This window comes from Oenanthe melanoleuca, chromosome 5 (genome assembly GCF_029582105.1).
Source record: "Oenanthe melanoleuca isolate GR-GAL-2019-014 chromosome 5, OMel1.0, whole genome shotgun sequence".
Classification (NCBI taxonomy): Eukaryota; Metazoa; Chordata; class Aves; order Passeriformes; family Muscicapidae; genus Oenanthe; species Oenanthe melanoleuca.
The window spans coordinates 36,584,701-36,608,671 of NC_079339.1; the positions used below are offsets into that span (position 1 = coordinate 36,584,701).

The 23,971-nt window shown below is 39.0% G+C and overlaps 2 protein-coding genes across 3 annotated transcripts in view; one reads left to right on the plus strand and one right to left on the minus strand.

The window, feature by feature from the left end:
- Positions 1 to 301: 301 nt before the first annotated feature.
- PPP2R3C (protein phosphatase 2 regulatory subunit B''gamma) lies at positions 302 to 13,709 on the minus strand. 2 transcript variants are annotated; one of them, XM_056493076.1, is made up of 13 exons: positions 13,532 to 13,709; positions 12,721 to 12,848; positions 11,529 to 11,633; positions 10,834 to 10,946; positions 9,950 to 10,047; positions 7,837 to 7,907; positions 6,976 to 7,108; positions 5,835 to 5,890; positions 5,687 to 5,762; positions 4,939 to 5,075; positions 3,218 to 3,355; positions 1,420 to 1,479; positions 302 to 732 (listed from the first exon to the last, which is right to left on the minus strand). In XM_056493076.1, the coding sequence occupies exons 1-13, from the start codon at positions 13,578 to 13,580 to the stop codon at positions 544 to 546; spliced, it is 1,353 nt and encodes a 450-aa protein (XP_056349051.1). In that variant the 5' UTR covers positions 13,581 to 13,709; the 3' UTR covers positions 302 to 543. The 2 variants fall into 2 exon arrangements, with proteins under 2 accessions (XP_056349051.1, XP_056349050.1); XM_056493075.1 differs by having other exon boundaries at positions 12,721 to 12,851; positions 13,532 to 13,611.
- A 23-nt stretch (positions 13,710 to 13,732) lies between these two features.
- PRORP (protein only RNase P catalytic subunit) overlaps positions 13,733 to 23,971 on the plus strand; it is a 37,002-nt gene continuing 26,763 nt past the window's right edge. Inside the window, exons 1-4 of the mRNA XM_056493077.1 lie at positions 13,733 to 13,849; positions 14,459 to 15,849; positions 16,860 to 16,907; positions 18,046 to 18,178. Of these exons, the coding sequence (XP_056349052.1) occupies positions 14,849 to 15,849; positions 16,860 to 16,907; positions 18,046 to 18,178 (1,182 nt within the window). The 5' untranslated portion in view covers positions 13,733 to 13,849; positions 14,459 to 14,848. The remainder of the gene's footprint in view (positions 13,850 to 14,458; positions 15,850 to 16,859; positions 16,908 to 18,045; positions 18,179 to 23,971) is intronic.

The following is a 23,971-nucleotide window of genomic DNA, read 5'->3' on the forward strand; positions in this document are numbered from 1 at the left end:
AACATCTTGAAACTAGGTAACTATCCAGTTCAATAATTTACTTATTACACACTTAAAGCTGGTCATGCATAGAAGAAAAAGGCCTAAATTCTTTATTTCTTAGTGAAAACTTTTGCCCTCACAACAGAATGCTCAACAGTGTTGTCATTAGAAGAAGCCATGCAGAATGGAGTGGGAGGTTTGGGATGGCTGAGTGGATACAGGCCAGTGCTGAAGATAACAAGAACCACATCCGTACTTTCAGGGTAAATTCGCACTTAGAATAAGCTATTTAAATTAGAATAGGACTTGGTACACATGAAAAAGTCCAAAAATATTTATTTTAGAAAAAGGTAATTTTAACCTCTTAAACAACACTTGCATTTTTGGTTTCAGAAATTAGTTCAGTGATTCGTGTATGTAGCACATTTTGTATCAAATGTGGGGGCAAAGGCGGAAGGGAGAGCAGTAAAATGGAAGAGAAATTCAGATAATGTTTCCAGCTTCCAACACTTGGCCCATCAGGTTGAGGTCTCTGTGGATACAGTCAGCTCCCATTCGTAGTCACGTATCATCAACATCAGCAGTGCTGTCATTATCACTTGCCACAAGGACCTCTCTGTTCTCGTATGTCCAGAACCCATTCAGATCAATTAGAATGCTGGTAACAGTGTCTCCTTGACTGCTATTGATCAAGTCTTGAAGGGAGATTTTGTAAGGGTCCTTAGGCTTCACCATATCAAAGATTTCATCCTATGAAAGACAAGTCAAAATTGGGAGAAAAGCCCCCACACATTAATGAGCAGAATAATGGCTATTTCATATCATATACAGAATGATCTTTTGATAATTAGTGCCACCAACACCAATTTACAAAAAGCAGCTATTAAGCTCCAGAGCATTTAAGATACAAAGCACACTGACTGATTGCCTGCAGTTCAGAGCAGTGTCCTCAGGTCCCACATCTCAAGTAAAAATCTGCTTTTCTAGGGAGACTTCAGCCTCAAAATGGCAGAATGAAACTCAGTTCACTTGTATCACCTAAGTTTTGTAGAAGCTCTTGTACTTTTTTTTATAAGTTCTAAAACTGCTAAATATGCAGTAGGCAGTAATCAGTTTTATAAGCTGTTTAATTTACCAGTCTGCCCCCTCTCCCCCAAGGAACAATCCCTAGAACTGTAAAATGCACTTAGCAAGTACCGTCCAGTGTAAGAAACAGCAACATGAGTTTAACAGGTAAATTGTACTAGAACATATCAGTTATTTTACAGAGCAACGGTTGACTAGAAAGGCATTTTCAAACCTATGAGTAGGACAAGTCAGCTCATTTCTACTACTCTCCAAGTAAATACACAGCAACCTAGACATGATGATGTAAAAATTAAATTATGAAATGCTTATTCAAAGATTTTACACAGTACTCCATTCAGTAGAGCTAACCTTGACATCCTGAAAAGAAACTGGTTCTTGTCCATGAATCTTCATTTGTTCCTGAATAGCCTAGAAAAAAGAGAAATTAGGAATGGCTAGTGCAGTATAATACCGACATTGTATGAAACTTATTAAATGCTTCTGCATCTTAAGCTGTATTCCCCTCTAACAAAGCATTCATGGTACTGCTTGCAATTATTTTTCTTCCACAGATGAGGCAGGGGTGAGTTAAGGCATTATCAATGATAGACATCTCTAGGTTCACAGTTCTTAATTAGTATGATATGAATATAACTTTCACACTTATGACACCAGTGTTTGAGCAATTTGCATGTTATCCCTCAACACTCAAAACTTAAGATACTCAAACCATAAGGTCACATTTTTGACATAGTATGAAATGAAATATAGGCTAGGGAAAGAGAGAAAAAGTGACCAATCACCAATCAGCAGAAAGACAAATCAATTCTTTTAATGTGGTACTGTTTAAACACCTGCATCACCAGAACTACATCTGCAAGTAACAGCTATGGACAAAACTGTTTCACTAGCACAAGCTGCACAGCCTCATCAGCTTAACTTTACCAGCACAGCCTCGGTTGGTACAGATCTTTCACACTTAATGCTAGCAGAAAAGCAATCATTCACAGAATTAAGAGGAACTGTTCTGATTTCAAGGAAAACTTAGAACCTTCCATGTCAAAAAGGAGACTTGTTACAATAGATAAATAAGGAGGATATAAGTTTATGCCTTGAGCAGGCCTGAACGATTTACTGACTCAATGAAGTACATACCTTATTCTTCATCCTTAAAGCATACAGGTAAGTACAATGACATTACTTATTTTAAGTTATAATACAAAGATCCATATAACAAAATCTGGAGTGCTTGTCCCTGTGTCTGAATAGATACTACTGAGGGAATCCTGTATATGAATAAAGCATCAAGCTCATAACTCAGCTGAAACCATCCACAGCAAAAATACTACTTTACTGCACAGCACTTCCCAAGATATCTCAGGTATCTATGAGTAAAACAAGACGAAACTACAAAACACCTGCCCCTTTTCCAAACCAAAACCATCACTAGTCAGAAGAAAAAAAACCCAAAACAACAAAAACCCCATCACACACAAACCAGTTTGGAGGAAGATTTTGCAATCTTAAATTCATTTTAACAGCAACTAAAAAAAAATAAGCTTAGTTTAAATCTATTTTGGAAGAAACGGGTACAAATGAAGACTATGAAAAATGCAAGAAACTTTTTGTAAGCAAAGCACTAAATGAAAAATCCCACAGCTGTATAAGCCTAACAATAAATTTCATTGCCTTCATTTCTTTTGGTGAATTTAAGGATTACAGTTGAAATTAAAACCATGGGCAATAATCAATTAGAATAATCATAAAAGATTTTAATAAGTAATTATAACTCAATTTTAGGACAATTTTCAATTTAAAAAAAAAACCAAATCAATAGAAATATATTTTTATATACTCAAAATATATTTTTTATATATTTTTATATACTCAAAATATATTTTTTATATATTTTTATATACTCAAAATATATTTTTTATACTCAAAATCGAAACAGTTAATTTCAACTACAGATAAACTACTGAAAATATCTTTTGAAATCATTCCAATTTTTGTCTTAAAAAAAGAATTAAATCTTCTTTGAAGTCGTTACTAGCCTGCCTGTGGCTATTGGTAATTTAAAGTGATTTCCTGCAGATCTGCATGCAGAAGCACATAGGCTATAACACTATAAACACAGAAAATAGCCTACTTGTATAAAGAGACTTACCCTAAAGAAATAATTAAGGGAAAAGACATTCAGGTGTCCTTTGTTCTCTATATCAAGCAGTTTGAAAATATATTGCAGAGCTGCAGGCTCCTTTCTGTTTTCTAATGCAAGCACAAAGTCCAGGTAGGTCTTATAGTCCTAGAAGTAGATACAATCATGTTTATTATAGTCTTCTTTATAAATTGATTTTGCAAGCAGGAACTCTGTAATTGGCAGCTATTTCATTGTAGGGGATCAGTTTATTTTCTGAAAAAGACAACATGAAATAGAAAATGGCTGCTACCACTAATGTGCAGAGAAAAGTTACTTTTTAATGACTGCTGATAATGGGAAAACCTGCCATTTTAGAGGCAAAATAGTATTCCAAGCATAAATCCAAATGAAATATGCCATATATATGCTTTTAAACAATGCTTAATGTATCTTTAAACTGCTGAACATGCCCAACTAGAGAAGAAAAAAAAAACATGTTTTCATTATCATAAATTTAATGTCTAGTAGGAGTAAGCCTAATGTTACCAAATAGTGAACTAGATGGCCAATTAAGTACATAATCCTTAGACCAGTGTCAGTGGTTTGGCAAATTACGTGCTAGAAACATTAGTTAACATTCCAAAAAAGTATCACACTTTTCTTTTTCATTAGTATGGATTCTTGGTTTCCCAATCAAGATACATTTGTGACGAGGACAGAAACCCTACAGCCCTGTGTGTCATTACCCTGTTTACCTGTAACACCAGAGAGTTGTGCTGTCATTCTGAGAGAGCTTGACAGCCTGGAAAAATGGGCTAACAGGAGCCTCATCAAGTTCAACAGTGGGAATGCAAAATCCTGCATCTGGGGAGGAATAGCCCCATGCACCTGTAGAGCTGGGGGCTGACTGGTCAGAAAGCAAACAGGTCCTTGCAGCAAAGGCTGCTGACAGCACCCTCAGCTGCATTAGGAATGTTTTGGTGGCAAGTTGAAGAAAGTGATCCTTCTCAGCACTGCTCACACGACATCCAGGCACTGGGTCCTGCTCTGGGCTCCCCCATACAAGAGAGATGAACCTACTGTTCCAAGTCCAGAACGGGACAACTAAGAGGATCCCCTCATGACCTCAACTGTTATGTGATTCTAACAAAAAAACTGCTCAGATGGCAAAAGGGCTGTATGGTGAATTTGTAACTTATCACTTTACACTCCAGTCATCTGAATGCAGACAAGAATTGTGGCTGAACAATAAGTAAAGCTTCAAAAATATAGATACGAGATGTTACTTTCAATTAGTTAGACTGCTCAGCTATGGAAAGCTTACAATGAAAAACACAGTTGTCTTCATGCAGAAATCGACAGCTTAGCTAACTTGCACTAATATCAAGCGTGCTATTTGTCTTTGGTTCTCTTTAAAGCATTATATTTAAACTAAAAAGCATTGCTGCATCTATACATTTTTTCAACATGCACTTTTTAATTGAATCTACAAGTGGTGTTAGCCTAGTCTGTCTGGATTCTCTATCACCTCTGCTTTTTCAAACAAGCAATTTATTTTTAGGCCACACTGCAGTCACCTTGGTCTTAAATTAACTTTCTAATATGTTGCATGGTCATTTGTGTGCACAATGATAAAAGCTACTTTACCTCAAGCTACTCTTTATTTTAAAGATACTGATTATTAGACATTTCTCAACTCAATAAGCCAAAGATGTTATGCTGTAGACAAAGGGAAAATATGTAATTACCATTTCACCATCATAAGTTAAACATTCCTGAAAGACACGGTCCAAAAATATGTTGGTCAGAGTCCCTGTTCCATATCGGGACAGTTCTTCTTTGCTGAGCATGCCATTGTGATCTTTATCAAGGTTTAAGTATTGACCTAGGAAGGAGATTAGAAAAGAAAACCATAATATACCTATCATAAAATAACTGTTTCAATGGAGAAAAAAAAAAATTGAAATGCTAAATTTCTTATTTCCATGATAAAACTAATGCAGTTAAATGAGAATTTACTAGATCCACAATAATATTCATAAAGGAAGCATCAAATAATATCAATAAGCCAGAGCATGGAGGGAGAGGAAGTGGGATTCCCATAATGAGGTGTTAGCAGTTCTAAGTTAATAGCTGTGGATACTGAGAGAGGTGAAGAAGGCTAAGAGCATATTATTTTATACAAATACGCTGTAAGCATTAAAAAAAGAGCTAAAGATGATGCAAAGGCATGAACAGATCCAGAAGAGAAGGTTACAAAGGAATCTTGTACCTTATGCAACAAGGTGACAGATCATAAAACCACAATAAAGAACAAAAGTGGAGAACTGAAATTACAAAGAAAGTCAGGAAGATAAAGGACAGATTCAGGCTTTGAAAAGATGAGTTAGCAGGAGGATTTAACATGAGAAAAACAGAGGAAAACCAGCAGTAATAACGTGACTAAGTCATACAAGAAAGAGGAGAAGAAAAGTGTTGACATATAAAGGAACCTACCATAAACTCTTAATGCAGAAGGAGCAGAAAACCAGTTCGTTTCCTGACTTTCTTTAGAAAGCTCTTCATCTCTTAACTAAGTGAAAGATAAAGTTAGAATTCAGAAAGAGTAAATAAAAATACAACAGTATATGTTAGAGACCTTTACCTCCAGTAAATCATCCAGGAAGCTGCAAGCTAAAATATCCTGTATCTTTATCTTCCCTGCAGCAAGAAAAGAAAAATACATTTTAACAGTTGCTCAGCCAACATATCCATTTGACTATTCTCATTTAGGTGGCTTTACTTAAGAAAGAAGTATTTGGAGCAGAAGAAGATGCTTTTTAAAAAACAAAAGCTAAACAAAACCCACATCTAACATCAAGGACAAGGCTCTAATTTCAGAGATAAAACAAAATATCTTTTTAAATGACTGGACAAAACTACCCTGATATTGGCAGGAGCTCTCCTGCAGCCTTAAATGTCAGAAAACTAAATTAAAATAAATGTGAGTGTTCAACATCAACTCAAAAATGCAAAGAAGGCATGCTTAAAACATTTGATGAAACATTAGTCTAAGTGACATGATATTCTTACATCTTCAAAACTTGAGCTGTGACACAAAACTAAGGTAGCAGAAAGCACTTCTGCTGGTGCAGCTCTGACTGGTGCACAGACACTGTTCTAACAGCTGTGCAAAATAATAGTATTGTAACTCCCCACCCACCCTCTCCAAACGTCTGTAATTACCTCTGTTAGAGGCTGCTGCCTCCACACAATTCTGACCTTTACAAGGGCCACAGCTGGGCCTTGAAAATACATCCAGTTTGTGACTTAAATGAGGGATAGGAGGGAGCTACAATTGTAAACAAGCATTATCAGACCTAACTGCAGACCTTTTCTAGTGGGTCTACATGGTGCACACAGATTCAACCACAGGAAAAGCACATCACTCTAACCATTCCTGAGCATTTCCACAGTTCTGTGGGTGTTCTGACAAGCAGCTGTGTTGTTGGTTGCTGTGTTTTATATTCACCCTAAACACTTACAAAATTAGCTACTGCTAATGGCTCGTTATAATGAAACAATATCTTATTTGTCAATTTCTATGAGATAACTCTATAGTACCTCAACTGATAGGTATCTCACAGAAATTCATTAGCTATAAAAGTAGATAATTAGACCCACAATGACGAGTCATGGGCTTCAGTGGAGATTAATCTTCAATGCTGAATAAAAGCCTATCAGGACAACTACACATTGCTTTGAAAACACTAGTAGCTTCAGTGGAAACTTTTGAATAGACCTACCTGTTCTAAGAGGATCCAGAAAAAAGAAGAACTTTCTAACTGCTGTGCAGACATAGAAGGAGTAAAAAGATTTTTCTAAGCCATCTAGTTGTGGCAAAGTAGGGATGAGTTCCAAAATATAGTTTTCTAAATCCTGAAGAATTAAGAAATAAAACAAGCATTAAACATTACTATTGTTCCATGTTTGCTCTATTCTTCCCTGGCTTTCAAGTGCATCTTATTAAAAATACAATCCTGCAACAATGCAGAAAAGAGCATGAAAGCAAGTAAAAAAGCTTCTGTCTCTGTGCAAGAAATCCCAGATCATATACATGAACATATGATTCCAGGGCTGAAACAATTTATTAATAAAGAAGAATTTAACAAAATACATGATAATTATATGCAGATATAAATTCATTCAACTGTACCTTTTCCAAATATCAGGAGCATAACTCTTGATTGGATTACCCCATTGCTGAATATTTTTTAATAAATTATTTTTCTTTGCGTGGAAACTAGAACATTTTTATTTATTTTATAATATTACCTCCTTTTAGAACAGGCATATAATTCACTGAAGAATAATTTGTGATTTTTACGATATCCTACTAAACCTAGTAAAGTGCTAATGACATGAAATCTTTGTAGATATAATCCTTTTTTCAAAAAATTACCTGTAAGTTTAAAAGGCTAGCACCACTCTCACCACCCCATCTCTTGAATACATGAATTGCAATTTATCCATGCAAATCTGCCCAATCTCAAATCTACGTTATGATACAAGCTTTTACAAGACAAGACTAGAAAAAAATTGGGATCTGTCTGATGCTCTGTCATTTGATTAAAGAAAGACATTAAGTTAATCAAGAATTTACTTACTGATTCTCTGAGGTAGCCTTGTCCTGCCACATCATATAAACTGAGACCTATTCTTGTCTGATGAAGCCATACTGTGAAACAGAAAACAGAATCACAATGCAAGAAACCTATGGGGCTTTTGAGTTCTTGCCAAAATCTGAAGTTATTCTAGAGGCTGCAAGGCACAGTTGGACTTTAAGTGCCTCTTCCCATTTTTCTGAGCTTTAAGCAAAGCCATGTCAAGTACTCCTTAGAAACACCATTTCAGTCTCTAAATTTGAAAGTGTCACTCGCTATATACTATAAATATACACCTCATAAATATATACTATTTATAATATAAATGTACACCATTGCCACGACTGCCTTATAATAACTAGATGTGAAAACTGGCTGAGCAGATACCACATTTTATATGATGTATCATAGAAATGCTAGGATTAGAAGCAACTTTAAAGATGCCCTAGTTCCAACCTCCCCCCACCACAGCAGGGATGCCATCCAATCCACTAGATCAGACTGCTCAAGGCCCCATCCAACCTGGCCTTGAACACTTCCAGGAAGTCCCAAGATATTCAGAGAGAGGTGGAGAATCATCTCCCTCAACCTGCTGGCCACACTTCTTTTGATGCAGCCCAGGCTTTCCAGGCTGCAAGCACACACAATTGGTTATATGGAATTATATGGATTTGTTCTCTCTCATTGAGTTAGAAACGTGTAGCAGTGCATTTTCACTGCATTACACAGCTGCACAATGTTATACACAGACTGCTACAACCCCTTGTACAGCACCAGACACTGCAGCTACAACCAAAGGTCAGGCCTCACTTCTGAGTTACAAGACGAGAATTAGAATCACACAAGCATCTATCTTTGTAATGAGAAGGCACGTTAATTGGACAAACTAAAGGACAATGTGCTTGAGGCCATTGTGAAAGCACTGTAACTGTGATGGAGTATAGATTAGATTAATAAAAACTATTATTCGCATACTCAACATTAAATTTAACTCTCATTTTCTGAAGAAGCAGTTCAAAAGTTGCTCCTATGCAATATGAGCTTCCTTCATAGCATTCACTCTTCAAGGTAAGTGTTTCTCATGGTTGGCTAAGTGTCACTCAGATGGCAGACGTTACACAGTGAGACTTTCATTGTTGGCTTAAGTTTAAAGGTAAATGCATCAAACACTAAGTGATTTGGTGGTGGCAGCCTTCTACTACTACTACTATTATTATTATTATTATTACTGTTTTGTTTGCTTAATAGAAAGGCATCATCCTAAATAAACAAGACTCAAAACTTCTGGAAACAAAGCTCTGGAAGAACCTCTGCTGTGTCCATCTGGGTGAGCCTTTTTGAAATGCATACAATTCTAACAAACTTTGCCACAAGTCTCTTATACTGTAGCTTTTGGGTTTGTTGTTGGAAACGGGCCTATTACTCATTTCTTGCATACTGTGCACACCTGCATATCATACTTTCTGCTCAACATATTTCTCATCCCTTGCACCACAACATTTTAAGTCAAGCAGGCTGACCTGCTCAGAGAAAGGTGCTGTTCTCCTCTCCCAAAGGCTTTAGCAGATCTAAGACGACAGTAGCCAGGACAAAAGATGATGAGACAATCTTCCCTTCTGATAGCCAGCCTAGTGTTTTTAAACAACATCTAATACATATTTTTAAAAACGGGTATTTTTCAGTGGCTATTTATAATAAAAAATAGCAGAAAATATGGTGACAAACACAGAAACATACTGACATATTTGACAAACAGTTAAAAAACACAGACAATACCATTCTGTAGAAGGACAAACAGCAAACAAAGCTATCTGCCCAATCACAGTGGTTATTATCACACCTGCCATGAACTGTACTGTTTTGCACTGAATGAAGGAAATCAGAATGACAGTATATGTAACAAATAGATCAAATATCTGTAGAGAGGGGGATTTCAGAGGTATGATGGACTCCCACCATCTAGTAACACGAAAAAAATCCCAAGCCTCAAGGAAAACAGCATTTGCAGTTATCAATCTCAGCAGATATCACTGCTGTTGAAGGGAACACCAACTAAAAAAGCTGAAAATAGCCTTAAAATGAAACAACTTCTAACACAGAAGCAGCATCCACTAACCTTTTCGCATGACATAATTGAAAAACTGCATGATAGATATTCTCCCATAAGGATCATTATGGAGTAATTTAGCAAAGATCTTCGCTGTAAAGAATTGCCTGTAAAACAAACACAAAGCTACTTCTATGCATCTGATTACACTGCACTGATAGACCCAGTTACAGCATTTGAAATTTACAGATCCTGTAAAATAATATTTTAACACGGAATGTGTTTATATGCTACATTACACTCATCAGGTGGAATCCTACCAAGTAATAACAGTAAACTCAATAAAAAGCAGCTACCTTTTCTATTCATGACAATCTTCAGTGATGTAGAACTTTTGACAGCTTTTATTCCATTTCTCTTTAGTACAGTAAGTTTGATAGCTTCCAATCTTCTACAACAACACGCACATAAAAGAAACTGCCACTACTGACAAATAATTTGCTTTGCCCGAAGCTCAATCACAAAACTATGTGCACAACAGCTATCTCCAACAGGAGCATAAAGAAGGACCATTCACTGCATGCTGTGCACATCTGGTAGGAAATTCTGCATCAGAAGGTATTAGGGAAAGTTGGGCAATATCGTGGGAGACACTATTTACAGTTCATTTATGTAATGTGCTGTTTACTGACCACTACATCTAAAAATGTTCATGCTGATAAAAATTTCTTCAAAAGGATGCACGACCATTCTTTTAGGCACCCCTTATTACAAGTCACCTCAGAGATGCAGAGTTACCTTTGCAAGGATTTAGAGTAACCCATTCATCAGTAACTACATGGATATGATTTTTTCTCACCATAAAACTTGTTCCCATCTATTTTAGCCACTGAAAGTTACAGTAGCACTTAGGTTTAGTCAAAATGAGCACATACAAGAGAAGAAAGCCTTACTTGCATTTTGGTCCAGCTTTTTCACCAACTTTCAAGAAGTTCTCATAATTAATCATAGCTTCTTCCCCAATCATTGGTGATGTCTGATGTTTGTCCAGTAGGAACCATAGATTCTTAAAAGGTATTTATATTTGTTAAGAAGATATTTCTTTAGACACTTTTCTAATTTCTTTAGTCAATGTGCTTAAGATATAGTGTTTAAGAAACTCAGCAAAAATGTGGGCTTGATGCAAGGTTCTCTCAATTAACCAGGACACATGGTCAGTTCAGCCAGAGTTTGCTACTCCCATTTCCTTAAGCACTGCTAAACACATGCACACTCTCCCTCACTAGCATTTCTAGAATCACACCCCTTTTGTCTTTGCAGTACAATGAAATCAACCATCTTAGGAGTCTCACTCAGTAATGCATAAACAGAACTTATTTCATCATCTGGGCCCCCCAGGGAAATCATTGCAGCGTACTGGAAAATTCCATTAATTTAGTCCTCACATTCATCATAATGAGGAAGCCTCACACTGGCATTATGAGCCCAAGCCAGGGCAGCATTCAGCTTTACCAAGGACTGTGTGCCCAAATACAAAGCACCCTACCACAAGGTTCTGTGGGCAGACAGGAGATCATCAGACTCTGACAGAAAATAATCTAAATCCATTCAGAAGCCATTACAAGACATACAGAAATTATTTTCCTACCTGCAGCTCTTCATTATCCAACAGTTCTCTACTTTTTCTTTGAAGAAAGACAGCTCTAGATTCTTCCCTTAATTTCTGAAGTAAGACTTCATCTTCAGCTGGCAGCTGGAAACATTGTGGCATTTTTATTTTCTGCACAGTACCACTGAAAAGCTACACATCCAGCAAGTACTCTTCGGTAGTCTTAAATCACATGCTCTAATTGAAGTTGTTTACTTGACAGAAAACAGCCAGTCTACCAAACTTGCTTCTGCTACACGGATTATCACTTGCACACTGTCTCAAACCACTCCAATAATGAAGCACTTACTTAAAGCAGGACATCTTTAACAGGACAGACAGAAGTATCTCATAGCTGATAACCCACTGAGTAAGCACTTTCCCATGGATGGTAGATATGAGGGCTCACAAAAAAGGCATTTACTGTTGTGTTTTACTCAGGAGAAGGAGCACATTCTATTTTGTGGTAGGCCTGACTCTCCAAAGTATGAATGTCTACTAGACTTGTTTTGGACAACGAATAAGATGAAAGAGCACCCAGTATTAAAGTTCTGCCAATGTTTACATGCCAAACTATACAGCAGCACTGGAACTTGGAGAGTTGCACATATATCCATAAAATGAAACAAGGTACTTGAGAACTTAATTGGCAGAAACCTGAGACCCTAAGGAATACGTGACCATGAGAGATTGACAGCAGCTGAGTGGTCAAGTTGATGAGTGCCAGCAATATCAAGATGTCTACATGTGCTCCCATCCCAATCTGATTAATCTCACAACTAGGTTGCTGGGCAAAGCATTTCTGATGGATGATGCAACAGATCTATCTCTAGTCTGCAAGACCAATGACCCAAAATTTTATAAGGCAACATCCCATCATGTCTGAACAGGAACCAGAAGATATACATGTGTAACACTGGTATGTCAAAATTTAGTTAGAACGTTAAGTGCCTCTGGAGAAGAACTTCCTGTCTTTACCAGCAGCCTGATTAGCAAGACATTTCACTGACTCTGATAAGAGTCTTAAAAATTTATAATTATACAAAACAAGAAGTTAGACTAAGCAATTCACATCACTCAGGTTTCAATCAACTTTAGCTTCTGAAGCTACAGGGTCCCTCTGAGTGAGTGTAACTTCTTTTATAACACAGAACAGTCTCTTGTTAGAAGTTTATCTGGATACTTCACTTACCCTGTAGTAAAATCGTGGTATGTTTGCATAGGATATATTGTCACTTTTTTTCCCTCCTTTCCACTCCATGTAATATTTTGTGAACAATTCCATTTCTTCATCCTTTAGCTCTTGTTCACTCTTTTTGGCTGCTTGACACAGAAAAGAATGTTCACAGTGTACTCCAAACAGAGTTCTAATGTATCGAGGGGCTTGAAAAATACAGTTAATAGCGAGGCTTATCCAGTTGTGCTGTTTAGTAACACAGATATGAGGTGGAAAGGATAGGAGCACAGACCAATCACATAAGTTACATAAGAGTATACTCTTATATACTCTTATATTTACTCCCATAAGTATTTTGGGTAAGTACACATATCTCTTTCAATGACTGCGCACACCCGATTCGCTGCAGGGTATGCAGTCGCAGAGCTCCATCAGGATGCCTGGCAGAGCAGCAGCGCTGTTTCAGCGGCAGCGCTGTTTGTGCCGTGAGCCGCAGCCCCAAATCGCCGGGCCGGCTCGGGGCTGGGGCTGGCGCTGCGCCCTGCGCTCACCCGCGAGCAAAGCGCCCTCAGCCGCGGGGCCGAGCGCTGGGCCGGGCCGGGCCGGGCAGCGCAGCCCTCACGGCTCCTCGCGCTCCCGCTCCCCGACCCCCGAACCACGGCAGCTTGTTTCTCCGCGGGGCGGCCTCCGGGACCCGCCCGGCCCCTGCGGCAGCCCGGGCACGGCGAGGCCTTGGCTCGGCCGGCCGGTGGTGCCCCCGCCCCGCCGGTGACTGCGGGCAGCCCGGGGCGCTCCCCCCGCCCGATCCCGCTCCCGGGGCACTCACGCGCGCGGCGCGCGGCCAAGCGGGCCCGCAGCCTCCGCTCCCAGTCCATCGGCACGCACCCGCCTCCTCCCCGCGCATGCGCGGTGCCCTGCGCGACGCGCCCCTGCCCTTCAGAGCTTCTTGCCCGCACCCGACATGGCGGAGCAGCCCCGTCCTTCCTAAAGGGGTGCGCGGATCACGTGTGGCCCCGCCCGGTGAGACGCGATTGGCTCCACTCGCGGGCGCGGGCCCGCCACGCGCTTCCGGGCCAATGGGAAGCCGGCCTGCTCTGGCGCAGGGCACGCGCTTCCCGTGCATGGCCGCCGCGCGCCGCCTCAGGTGGGCCCGTCACGGAGGGCTGAGGGAGAGAGGGGCTGAGGGAGAGAGGGGCTGAGGGAGCGAGGGGCTGAGGGAGCGAGGGGCTGAGGGAGCGAGGGGCTGAGGGAGCGAGAGGCTGAGGGAGCGAGAGGCTGAGGGAGCGAGAGGCTGAGGGAGAGAGGGGCGAGCGGGAGCGACTTTCCCGAAAGCTGAGGGTTCTGCGGATACGACCGGACTGGGTCCGTGGAGCACCCAGTGAGGGACGTGGGACTCTGCCGGGTCTCCCCGTGAGGCGGACCAGCCTTCCAGTATTTGGCTGTATAAACTAAGGTGTACCTGGGATTTCAGTGTTATTACCGCCCGCGGTGTTGCTCTGCCTCTTTGGCAGCGGCGTTACCAAGGATTTGGGGTTGGGAAAGCAAATTTAACGGGAAGTTTGTCACCAGGTGGAAAGTGTGAGGGAAGCAGTGTAGGAATCCTGTCCTGGGATTGCCTGAAGGATCAGGATTGGGGTTTCTCACCTGAAATCGTTGTACTACCTTGAGTTTCGTGTTTGCTAGCATACAGATGTAAATATCACTGGAAACTACGGAGCAGATCATGATGTCGTGCTGTTGTTTTTATTTGTAGGAAATCTGACTTGGACAAAGGCAGGAAGAAAAATCCTGTGCTTTTTGTGTAGCTGCATCAGCGTTGCCTTTCTGCGAACAACATAGACAGTACACATCATTGCTGTAACCAACAAACAGGAATCAATATGCAAAACATCTTTAGAAAGAAAGATACCCTCACTTTGGATTATTGTCCTCACAGTCTAAGAGTTTGATTTTTGGGAAAAAAGATTTTATTTTTTGTGTCCATAGGAAGCAAAAAGGACTCAACAATCATTTGAAAACAGAAGCTTATACAGCTTGACAGCCCTTGGGCTTTTATTAATGAACATCCCCATGCAAACTGTATTTTTCATTTGATAACTTCAGCAGATACAGTGAGTTAATAGTGAGATAATTTTGTCTTGTGATGGCACTCTTTTCTCAAACTAGCCAGCAGGGTTTTCAGGCTTTGCTATGGAAATGTCACATGTTCTGGCCTGTTTTAAGATGCCGACAACTGTTTGCTGCCTCTTTCAGCATCCCTACTAGGGAAAAAATTAACTATTTCAGTTTTATGACATCTTCCAGCACTGCAGTACCAGTGGACCCCAAAGAAACTGATGTCTTGCCTACCAAGAAAAGGTCTGAAGTTGATTGCAGAGAAGGAAAAGAATGGGATGAGGAGACTAAAGAAATACCTGAAGGGAATTTCCACTTTTCTTCCTCTGTTGGAGCTGCAAAGTCGTGGTCAATGAGTCGTGTTCAGTCAAGGCATAGATTTAGTAATGTACAACCTCCAGAAAAACCTTTGCAGGCTGAGGAATGGAACAAACTAAGGGAAGATTTCCAATTACCTGGAATATTTGAAGAGGTGATGTTGAACAGCATGATCAGGTGCAACAGCCCCATTGATGTGGCCAAGTCCTTGCTGACCCACCTGGCAAAGCGTAATGGTGACATTGCATACAATGTGTTGGTCAAATACCTGACACTGTGTGTCCATCAGGGACAGGTTTCAGAAATCCGTGATATGTATGACATAATGAAGGGCAGGTTTAAGATTTTAGAAAGTGGGGCTTACAACCTTCTAATCAAGGGCTTGAGCAATTCAGATCAATGGAGAATGGCCTTGACTCTTCTGGAAGAAGTAAAAAAGATTATGATTCCCTCACGGACATGCTATGAATCTTGTATCAAAGCAGCCAGTTGTCACCAAGAAATGAAACTTGCCTTTGAACTGTACAATGAAATGTTGGATAAAGGTGTGGTCCCAACCTTGGATGTCCTGCAGTCATTTTTTTACTTCAGCAGGGGTATGAAAGGTGCTGAGCTACAAAAAGAGCTCTTTGGTATCCTCTTGTATTTGAGAGAGAACCAAATATACCCTCACAAAACATTTATGCGGAGTATAAAGCTATGGTTTGAAAGGTAAATAAAGTTTAAATAGCAAGATAGAGCTCATGAGGAGGAGGGATTCAGATTATCCAACAGATCAACTCTGAGACCCCTCAGCATTTCAATTTGATTTTTGTGTCTCCACAGGACGCAAATAAAAAATTTGCTCACAAATTACTGTGAAAGTTTAAAATTTTTACTGATTTCACCTTTTACCTGTTAAATATTGCTCCTTGATACAAAAATTAGGAATCATGTTAGGTCATGGCAATTCAAAATAGCTGGCTTCATCTCTTTCTGGGGTGCTAGATAAGGAATATTGACAGGTATATGAAGGCTTTTCCTGTAATTTATTGGAGAAGTAGATACTTTCTTTAAAGGAAAGAGGCAGCAAATTCTATTAGGTAAAGTGAAGATTAAATGTATTGACTTTGTTCATCTAGTATTCTATACAAGCTTCATAGGAGGCTCTGTGTTTTAGCAGAGTATTTAGCTGGTCACACAGTTTGTTGTCATGAGTAGTGATTGTCAGAACTGTTACAGTGCATATGCACAATGGGATTCACCTGAACCCATTCCATATTTGTAATGAGGTTCGACATGAGCCCATCTGTGATTTTTTAGCTGTTGGCTTTGATTTATGTGAGCTACAGAGTCATTTTACAGGTTTGTCTTCTTGGATGGAAAATGTGGCAGTGGGAATGCACATTATTGGAATGGCTTATGAATGTGTAGGGCAGTAACTTAAAAGTTGTCAGTGCACACTGATTGTTTGTGTGTTTCTTAAAATTTGGGGACAGCATAAACTGCTGAGGTTGATGGTGTTAGTTCTTTGCATGTTGTTAAATGCTGGTTCTTTATATAATATTTACAGGTATTACTAAATTAATATGGATTTTTATATCATTCCTTTGCAGGGTAGATGATTGTTTGTTTTTTTATTTCTAAATGTTGACCAAAATATAATTATTCTGACATGTAGATCAGATATTGTTAAATAAGAGCCTAATATTTTTATTTATTTTTCCCCCTGTACATATTAGTATACCAGGCGGGAACTGGAAAGGACGCCTGACCAAAATTAAAGACAGGTAAATGTATAATTTTATTTATAAGTGAGGTGTTATCTTGATTAGTGTATATCGAACTCTTCCTTTAAAAATATAAAAAAATTGCTTTCCTTATATACAAAAGTATTCTGGTTGTTGTGATACATGATTTCACAAACTCCGGTTTCCAACTCATTCTTGTACATTAAACAAGACCCAAAATGCACATTTAGAAGAGTTATGCTTAACAGAGCCAAGACAGAAAAACACAGTAAAATAATAAGAGGTGCCACTTTACTGTGTAGTTTATTTGTCTCCTGTTTAGGATTTAAAGTCTTTTTTTTTTGTTGGCTTTGTAATACTGTTGTTAACACAATCTATAGCAGAGCAGCTTTGGTGTGTAAAGTGTTATCTTCTTGAAAACTCACTCTCTTTGTACATTGCAGTTAATTTGTACAGATGAAAGGTTCCTATTTCGTTTCCAGTGAAGACTGAACAGTTCTTAGGTTTTCACAGTTCTTAGGTTTATATTTGGGTGTGTGTTTCTATTACAGTGCAGTTTTCTTAATGTCTGTAAACTGCTGTTTTAAATGTTATTCTATTTGAAACCTTGTTTTATGCTTTTTGTAGCAATTTGGCAATTATAAATGTATTAATTATGAAAATATCTCCAGTGGATTATGGGGGTTTTAGGTGGTTTATAAAAATACTCTATGTTTCAAACTGTGAAATAAAAGCATATGTAGAGCCCACAGTTTTTGAAGCCCTTGAAAGAACAGCATAGCTCACTCTTTAAAGAATTGTTTGCTATAAAATAGATTATTATTATTATTATTATGTAAGAACATGTGTAGTACTGTATTCTGTTATAATAATTCATCATATTTTGAACAACCTTTTCCAGCCTTTATGAGTTTTAAAATTCTGAAGTTAATTGTCTGGACTGAGAGCTAAGTCTGTTTTCTATCTTGCTGTTTGTAAGCAGTTAAATACTTTGAGCTAGTAATTTTAGTAGGTTTTGGATTCCTTCCAGAAAGAATGAAACTGGTGATTGTACTGTGTTGGGGTTCTTTTAAAGACTTGTGCTCATATGCAGACACTTGATAAGTTAGTAATATTTAAGGAATTTCTTATTTAAAAGCCTTTTCCCTTTTATTTTCTTGTTTCACTATTACTGCAGTGGACAATGCCCAGTTTGCAACCATCAGCTGGAGGACAGTAACCTCACTGAAGAGGAGTACAGTAATCTCAGCGAGAGAATAATAAGGGATGTGATACATGGAACTGACACTTTTAGAAAGACAAGTCCAAAGGTAAGTCTCATACACTGACAAGTTCACTGGTTAGAAGGGTAATATACAAGTAATGTTCAGGCACTTTGAGAACATCAGAATTTTTTTTCTTTGCTTTAACCATTGCTAGGTCATTAGATAGGCCATGAAGTGTCCTGTGTATCTTTTTCAATTGTGTTTATATTTGCATCTAAATCTCAGCATCTTTCGTATTTTATTTGTGCTTATATTTTCAGCCAGCTGTTAATGGATGCTGAAATAATTAAAATGTGGGGGCTTTTTACATTAAAAAATTAAAATTTTTTAATTCTCCAAATGTTACATTTTAAATATGGAATAAAACCCAGTGAATAGAGCAAAGTAAGACATATTGAGCCTGCAAAAAAGTAAAAGAACTGGTTATAGTTTTTTTCTGTCATCTTTTACAACCCGCCAACCTATCAACTACTCCTCAGTTTTAAAGATATGCTTTCATGTTTATAATTACAGTATACGTTAGGAGTATCAAGCTTTTCAAAGGTCATGGTAAACATATGAGAGGGTGCAATTTCAGACACTACAGTATATTGCAGTTCTTTGACTTCAGTAAAGCCTTTGACACTGCCTCCCACAGCATTCTCCTGGGGAAACTGGTAGCCCATGACTTAGACAGGTGTGCTGTCCCCTGGGTAACAAACTGACTGGATGGTTGGGCCCAGAGAGGGGTGGTGAAAGGAGCTACATCCAGTTGGCAGCTGGTCACCAGTGGGGTTCCCAGTGTTGGGCCAGTCCTGTTTAACACCTTTGCTGATGGCCTGGGTGAAGGGGGTCGAATGCACCCTCAGCAAGTTCACGACAAAACCCTGTTGGGTGGGAGTGTTGATGAGCTGGAAGGCAAAAAGGGTCTGCAGATGGATCTGGATGGACTGGATCAGTGGGTAAAGGCCAACTCTATGAGGTTCAGCAAGGCAAAATGTCAGGTCCTGGGCTTTTGTCACGATAACCCTAGGCAGTGCTACATGCAGGGGACAAAGTGGATGGAAAGCTGCCCAGTGGAAAAGGACCTGGAGGTACTGCCTGACAGCAGCTGGACATGATCCACTGTGTGCCCAGGTGGCCAAGAAGGCCAGTGGCATCCTAGCCTGTATCAGAAATAGTGTGGCCAGCAGGAGCAGGGCAGTAATTGCCCCCCTGTACTCAGCACTGGCGAGGCCACCTCTGTAATCCTGCATCCAGTTCTGGGTCCAGAGAAGGATAATGGAGCTGGTCAAGGGTCTGGAGAGTAAGTCATAGAAAGGGCAACTGAGGGAGCTGGTGTTGTTCATCCTGGAGAAAAGGAGACCGGGGGCAAACCTTACTGGTCTCTACAACTACCTGAAAGAAGGCTGCAGCCACGTGGGGCTTGGTCTCTTCTCCCAGGCAACTGGCAAAAGAGCAAGAGGACATAACATCAAGCTGTGCCAGCGAAGGTTGAAGTTGGACACGAAGAAGGATTTCTTGACTTAAAGGGTGGTAAAACATGTAATGAGCTGTCCAGGGAGGTGGTAGAGTCACCGTCTAGAGGTGTTCAAGAAACAACTGGATGGGGCACTGAGTGCTATGGCCTAGTTGACAAAGTGGTGATCAGTCACAGGTTTGACTCGATGATTTTGGAGGTTTTTCCCCAACCTTAATGATTCTATGATTCTATTTCTGACACATTTTGTGTGGAGGTAACAGATTTGGTGGTAGCGATAGGGAACAAAGCTGAGCCCCACTAGATGGAGCCCACACCACATCTCAGGGCAGGTTTGCATTATCTTTGAGTGTTGATTGGGGGTTTGCTGCAGCTGGCAAGTCAGTTCTTCAACAACTTTGAAAATATGGAAGAGGACACCAGGTTTATTCTACAGGCTTTCTTTAGGCAAAGACATTAAACATGTTCATCAGTCACAGAAACTTGAAACAGCCTTAGTGTGTTTGTAGTGTGTGTAGCCTATTGTGCAGACATCTAATTTCCACACAGATTTTATTTTCAGTTCACAACTTTTGATCTGTTCTAGCTGTGAATTGTACTGGAGAATAAAATTCTCCTTAAAAATGCAGCAGTAATTGTAAATATTTAGTAGGTATTGGTGTTCTATAATATAAAATAACAAAAGGCTGTGTTTTTATTGAACGCTGTATGGCTTGAAAATTTCAAATGTGTCAAGTAGATGGGGTAGATTGGCAGTAGCACTTGAAGGTGGAGAGATTTAGGAAGGGAGTTTTGGGTAACAGGACCTTCTCACACAATCTGAAGAGTAGTAGAAATTATGATCCCCCTGTGTGAGAGCCTGATTAATTAAATTAATACAATTTAATGAAATAAAGAGTCAATACACTGTATTAAATTCTGATGTCAGTAGATTCTGTTAATCTGGGTGATAGCTGAAATTCCATCATTTTTCACTCCGGGGCCATCTACTTGTTAGTTTCAAGTTGATCTCATTCCAGTTCTGTATCAGCAGGCAGTTCCCTGAATGGAGATGAACTTGGTGTGCTTACTGTTGTTTGTACAGCTTAAAGTCTGCTTCCTCAGTGAATTTTGAGCATGGATGTGGGGGTAGTGGCAAAACAATGTCACGATGTATCAGATGTTTCCAGAAATAAATTTGGGACTTTTTAGTTGCCTTTGTGCTATGAAAGGAGAATATGGTGATGAAAATATCCTGCCCATTTTAGGTATGTCAGACTGTGTGACTTCTTCTGCAGCCAGGGGCTTCCAGAGGGGAACTAGGTGACGAGGCTGAAATAAGGATGTAAGCAAATACATCTGAGAAGTTGGGGGGGATTTCATTTTCCAGTCAGTCATTTTTTGTGTAGTGGCTGTTAATTCAAGTAGGAAACTTTAGCTTTGTATTCCTTCTCCTAACAAGTTTTCTTTAGTGCATCTGTATTTCCTGCAATTAAATGGTTAATCGGGGAAACAGTTTGAGTTGTTTCAAGCTCTAAATATTTTTTTCCAACAATGTTTCAAATTGAATATATAAATGCATTTGGAATCTCATTTTTTCGAGGAATAGTCTTTTGTCTTACTTTTGCAACAGCATCATTGATTTTTTTATTTCCATCACTTCAGAATAAATGTAAACAGAGTAGAAAATGAGGAGCAAAGACTTGGTTTGTTGAGGATCCTGCAAAAATAGTTTGTTGTGCAGTGATTAAAAAAAAAATCTCATTTGTGATTGGTTTTAGGAAAGAAAATCAGACAGCATAGGTTTGCACATCAGAATGGTAGTGAACACTATTTACAAATATGTTGAAAAGATGTCTTGCATGAAATCTAAAACTGATTATCTGTGATAAGGAAATGTTACACATTAAAAATAGGCATCAATTCAGATCCTTAGGCATAGTTTCTGCAAGGTCTATTAGGATGTCATATGATTGATGATCTAAAACAGTGAGCTGTAACCTTGCAGGCTGCCATAAAAAGGAAACAGTTATAATAAGACTGTCACCTTTTGTACCAAATTTCTACGTGATATTTTCTGTCAGATGCTTGTTTACTCTGGCTGCATTTAATTGGGAGCTATGCCATTGAGCCTGAGAGGATAAAATTGGTATGCTGAGAGGCAGAATCAACTTCTTCTGTGATGACTTTCATGTCACAGCTGCTCCTGGGTGTTTACACAATTGCTGTAATTTCATTCCCTTTGTGGCTCCTACATACCTCTGATAAGCCTGAAAGGGCTGTTGTGCAGTGGGAAGGAAGCTCATGGGAGATGTGTGTGTGCTGTTGAGAAGGCAAGAGGAGATGGGTTTGTGGTCATGTGAATTCCCACACTAGATCTGGGCTAAGCAGGGATTTTACATATTCTTCTAGAACATAAGAGGAAGACAAAGAGGAAGTGTCCCATTTATCTCAGTGTTCTTTTGCAACGGAATGAGTGCTATTTCCCAGGAACTTGAACATTAAGTTCTAGCTCTTACCTTTTAGACTGATACTTTTTTTCTTTTTTCTCCTATAAAGCTCTGGTTGTCCTTCCAGCTCCATGATTTGCCCCAAAGGACTAAGTTACCCAAAAGGGGCTTTAGGTGTGTGTCAGTCCTGTTCTGAATGTGGCACAGTATGTGCCAGAGCCCAGGAAAAGTGTGCCATTTACCCCCTCTGCCTCTGTTCCCATTGGTGTCACCTGAGTCCTGCAAGCACCTTCCTGTTCCTGAAGGCTACAGGCACAGGAGTTCCTGACTCAGGGATTATTTGTAAACTCAGAGATGTGTGTAACAGAGGCCAAACAAATTATGTGCAGTCCAGAGGACATAGAGATACCATACACAATACTGAGAAAAGCCATCCTGTTTAGAAGGATTTGAAGGGGATTTCCAAGCTTTGAAACTGTAGGGGAAATATTCAAGCCCTTCAGGCATAGCAACAAATAGATTTAAGAGTGCTCCACCAAGACGCCTTAAAAAAAAACTGGCTGGATTTCAGTTGGACAGCTGAACTTTATTTCTCACACTTAATGTTCATTTCTGTGTTTTTCTTCTGATACCAAGAAACATTACTGAAAACAACAGAACTCCCATAACATTGTATTTTATGAAACTGCTGAAAATTGAGTGTTTTCACTTCTCTAAAGTATATCTTGTTTTATAATAGAGATGGTTACATTATAATTAAGTGCAGTATAATATTCTGTTAATCAGAATTTGCTCTTTCCTTGCACTTGAGGATGTTGTCATTTAACAAGAGAGGAAGCACTGCTTTTATTGCTGTACAAAGCTTAAAATATTGTGACTTCTGGAAAAAATAGATGTTGGATATTGTAGGTTTGCATTTTTTAATTTAACTAGTGCCTCTCCACCATTTCTGGGGTGAGCAAAAGAGGAAGTGACAAATGGCCTTTTCTGCAGTGATTTGAATGCATTTTAGTGTAGTTTTTTTAATTCTTATTATTGAACTCTGTGCATTGGCAGAAACATAATAGCCTTTCTTGTATTTATAAGTCCTCTGTGAATTTGCTTATGTATCTCCTTTGTATGTTAGATTACTTTGGGGTTTTGGCATTTAGATAGTAGACATTTTGGATGGTTCAAGGATTTGACCAGTGCCATGATTTTTATTTCTAGTTGGCAACATATTTGTTATTTAGACTTGAGAAGAAAAATGTTGAAAAGGGTTAATTTTTATGTGATCTTAAATTTGTCATACACTTAGAACCGTTATAGACATTAAAATTATTTCAAAATACTCATGTGGATTACTTTCATTGTTCTTACCAAAGGACATGCTTGTTTAGCTCTATTTTCTTTGTTTTGAAATGTTTATTTCTGTTATCATGTTTAACATAGTATCTGTAAATACTAATAATGACTTCTTTCCCTCATTTTTGCTGTGGTTTTGAAGCTTGTAATCTGTATGTACATTGGTGTGGGAAGAAAAACATACTTCTGCTCTATAAATCTATAAATGTACTTAAGAAGCTTAAGAAGCTGAAATAGTGTTGACTTACCAAAAAGTACTATTTTTATATTTATTACTGCTGCTTTTTCAGATACTTCTTGCTATGTAAAGCAGACTTTTGAAGTCTGAAGGTACACTTATTTAAGAAGAAAAACTTTAAATGAATTATTTAAGGTAGCTAAACTAGGCTTTTTTTGCTTGCTTGCTTTTTCAAACAATAATTCCTGTAGTTCTGGTTTTTTTACAACAACCTCTCTTGCTTTGCTCTAATATTCGAGGTTGAGAGTTACATTTCATAAAATGTCGTTTCATAATTTAGTCAGCATAGTCAGGAAAAAGGTGATCCCAGTTGTCTCACCTGCTACCAATTTTTTTCCATTTCCTGGCTGCATTTTCATGCCATGACA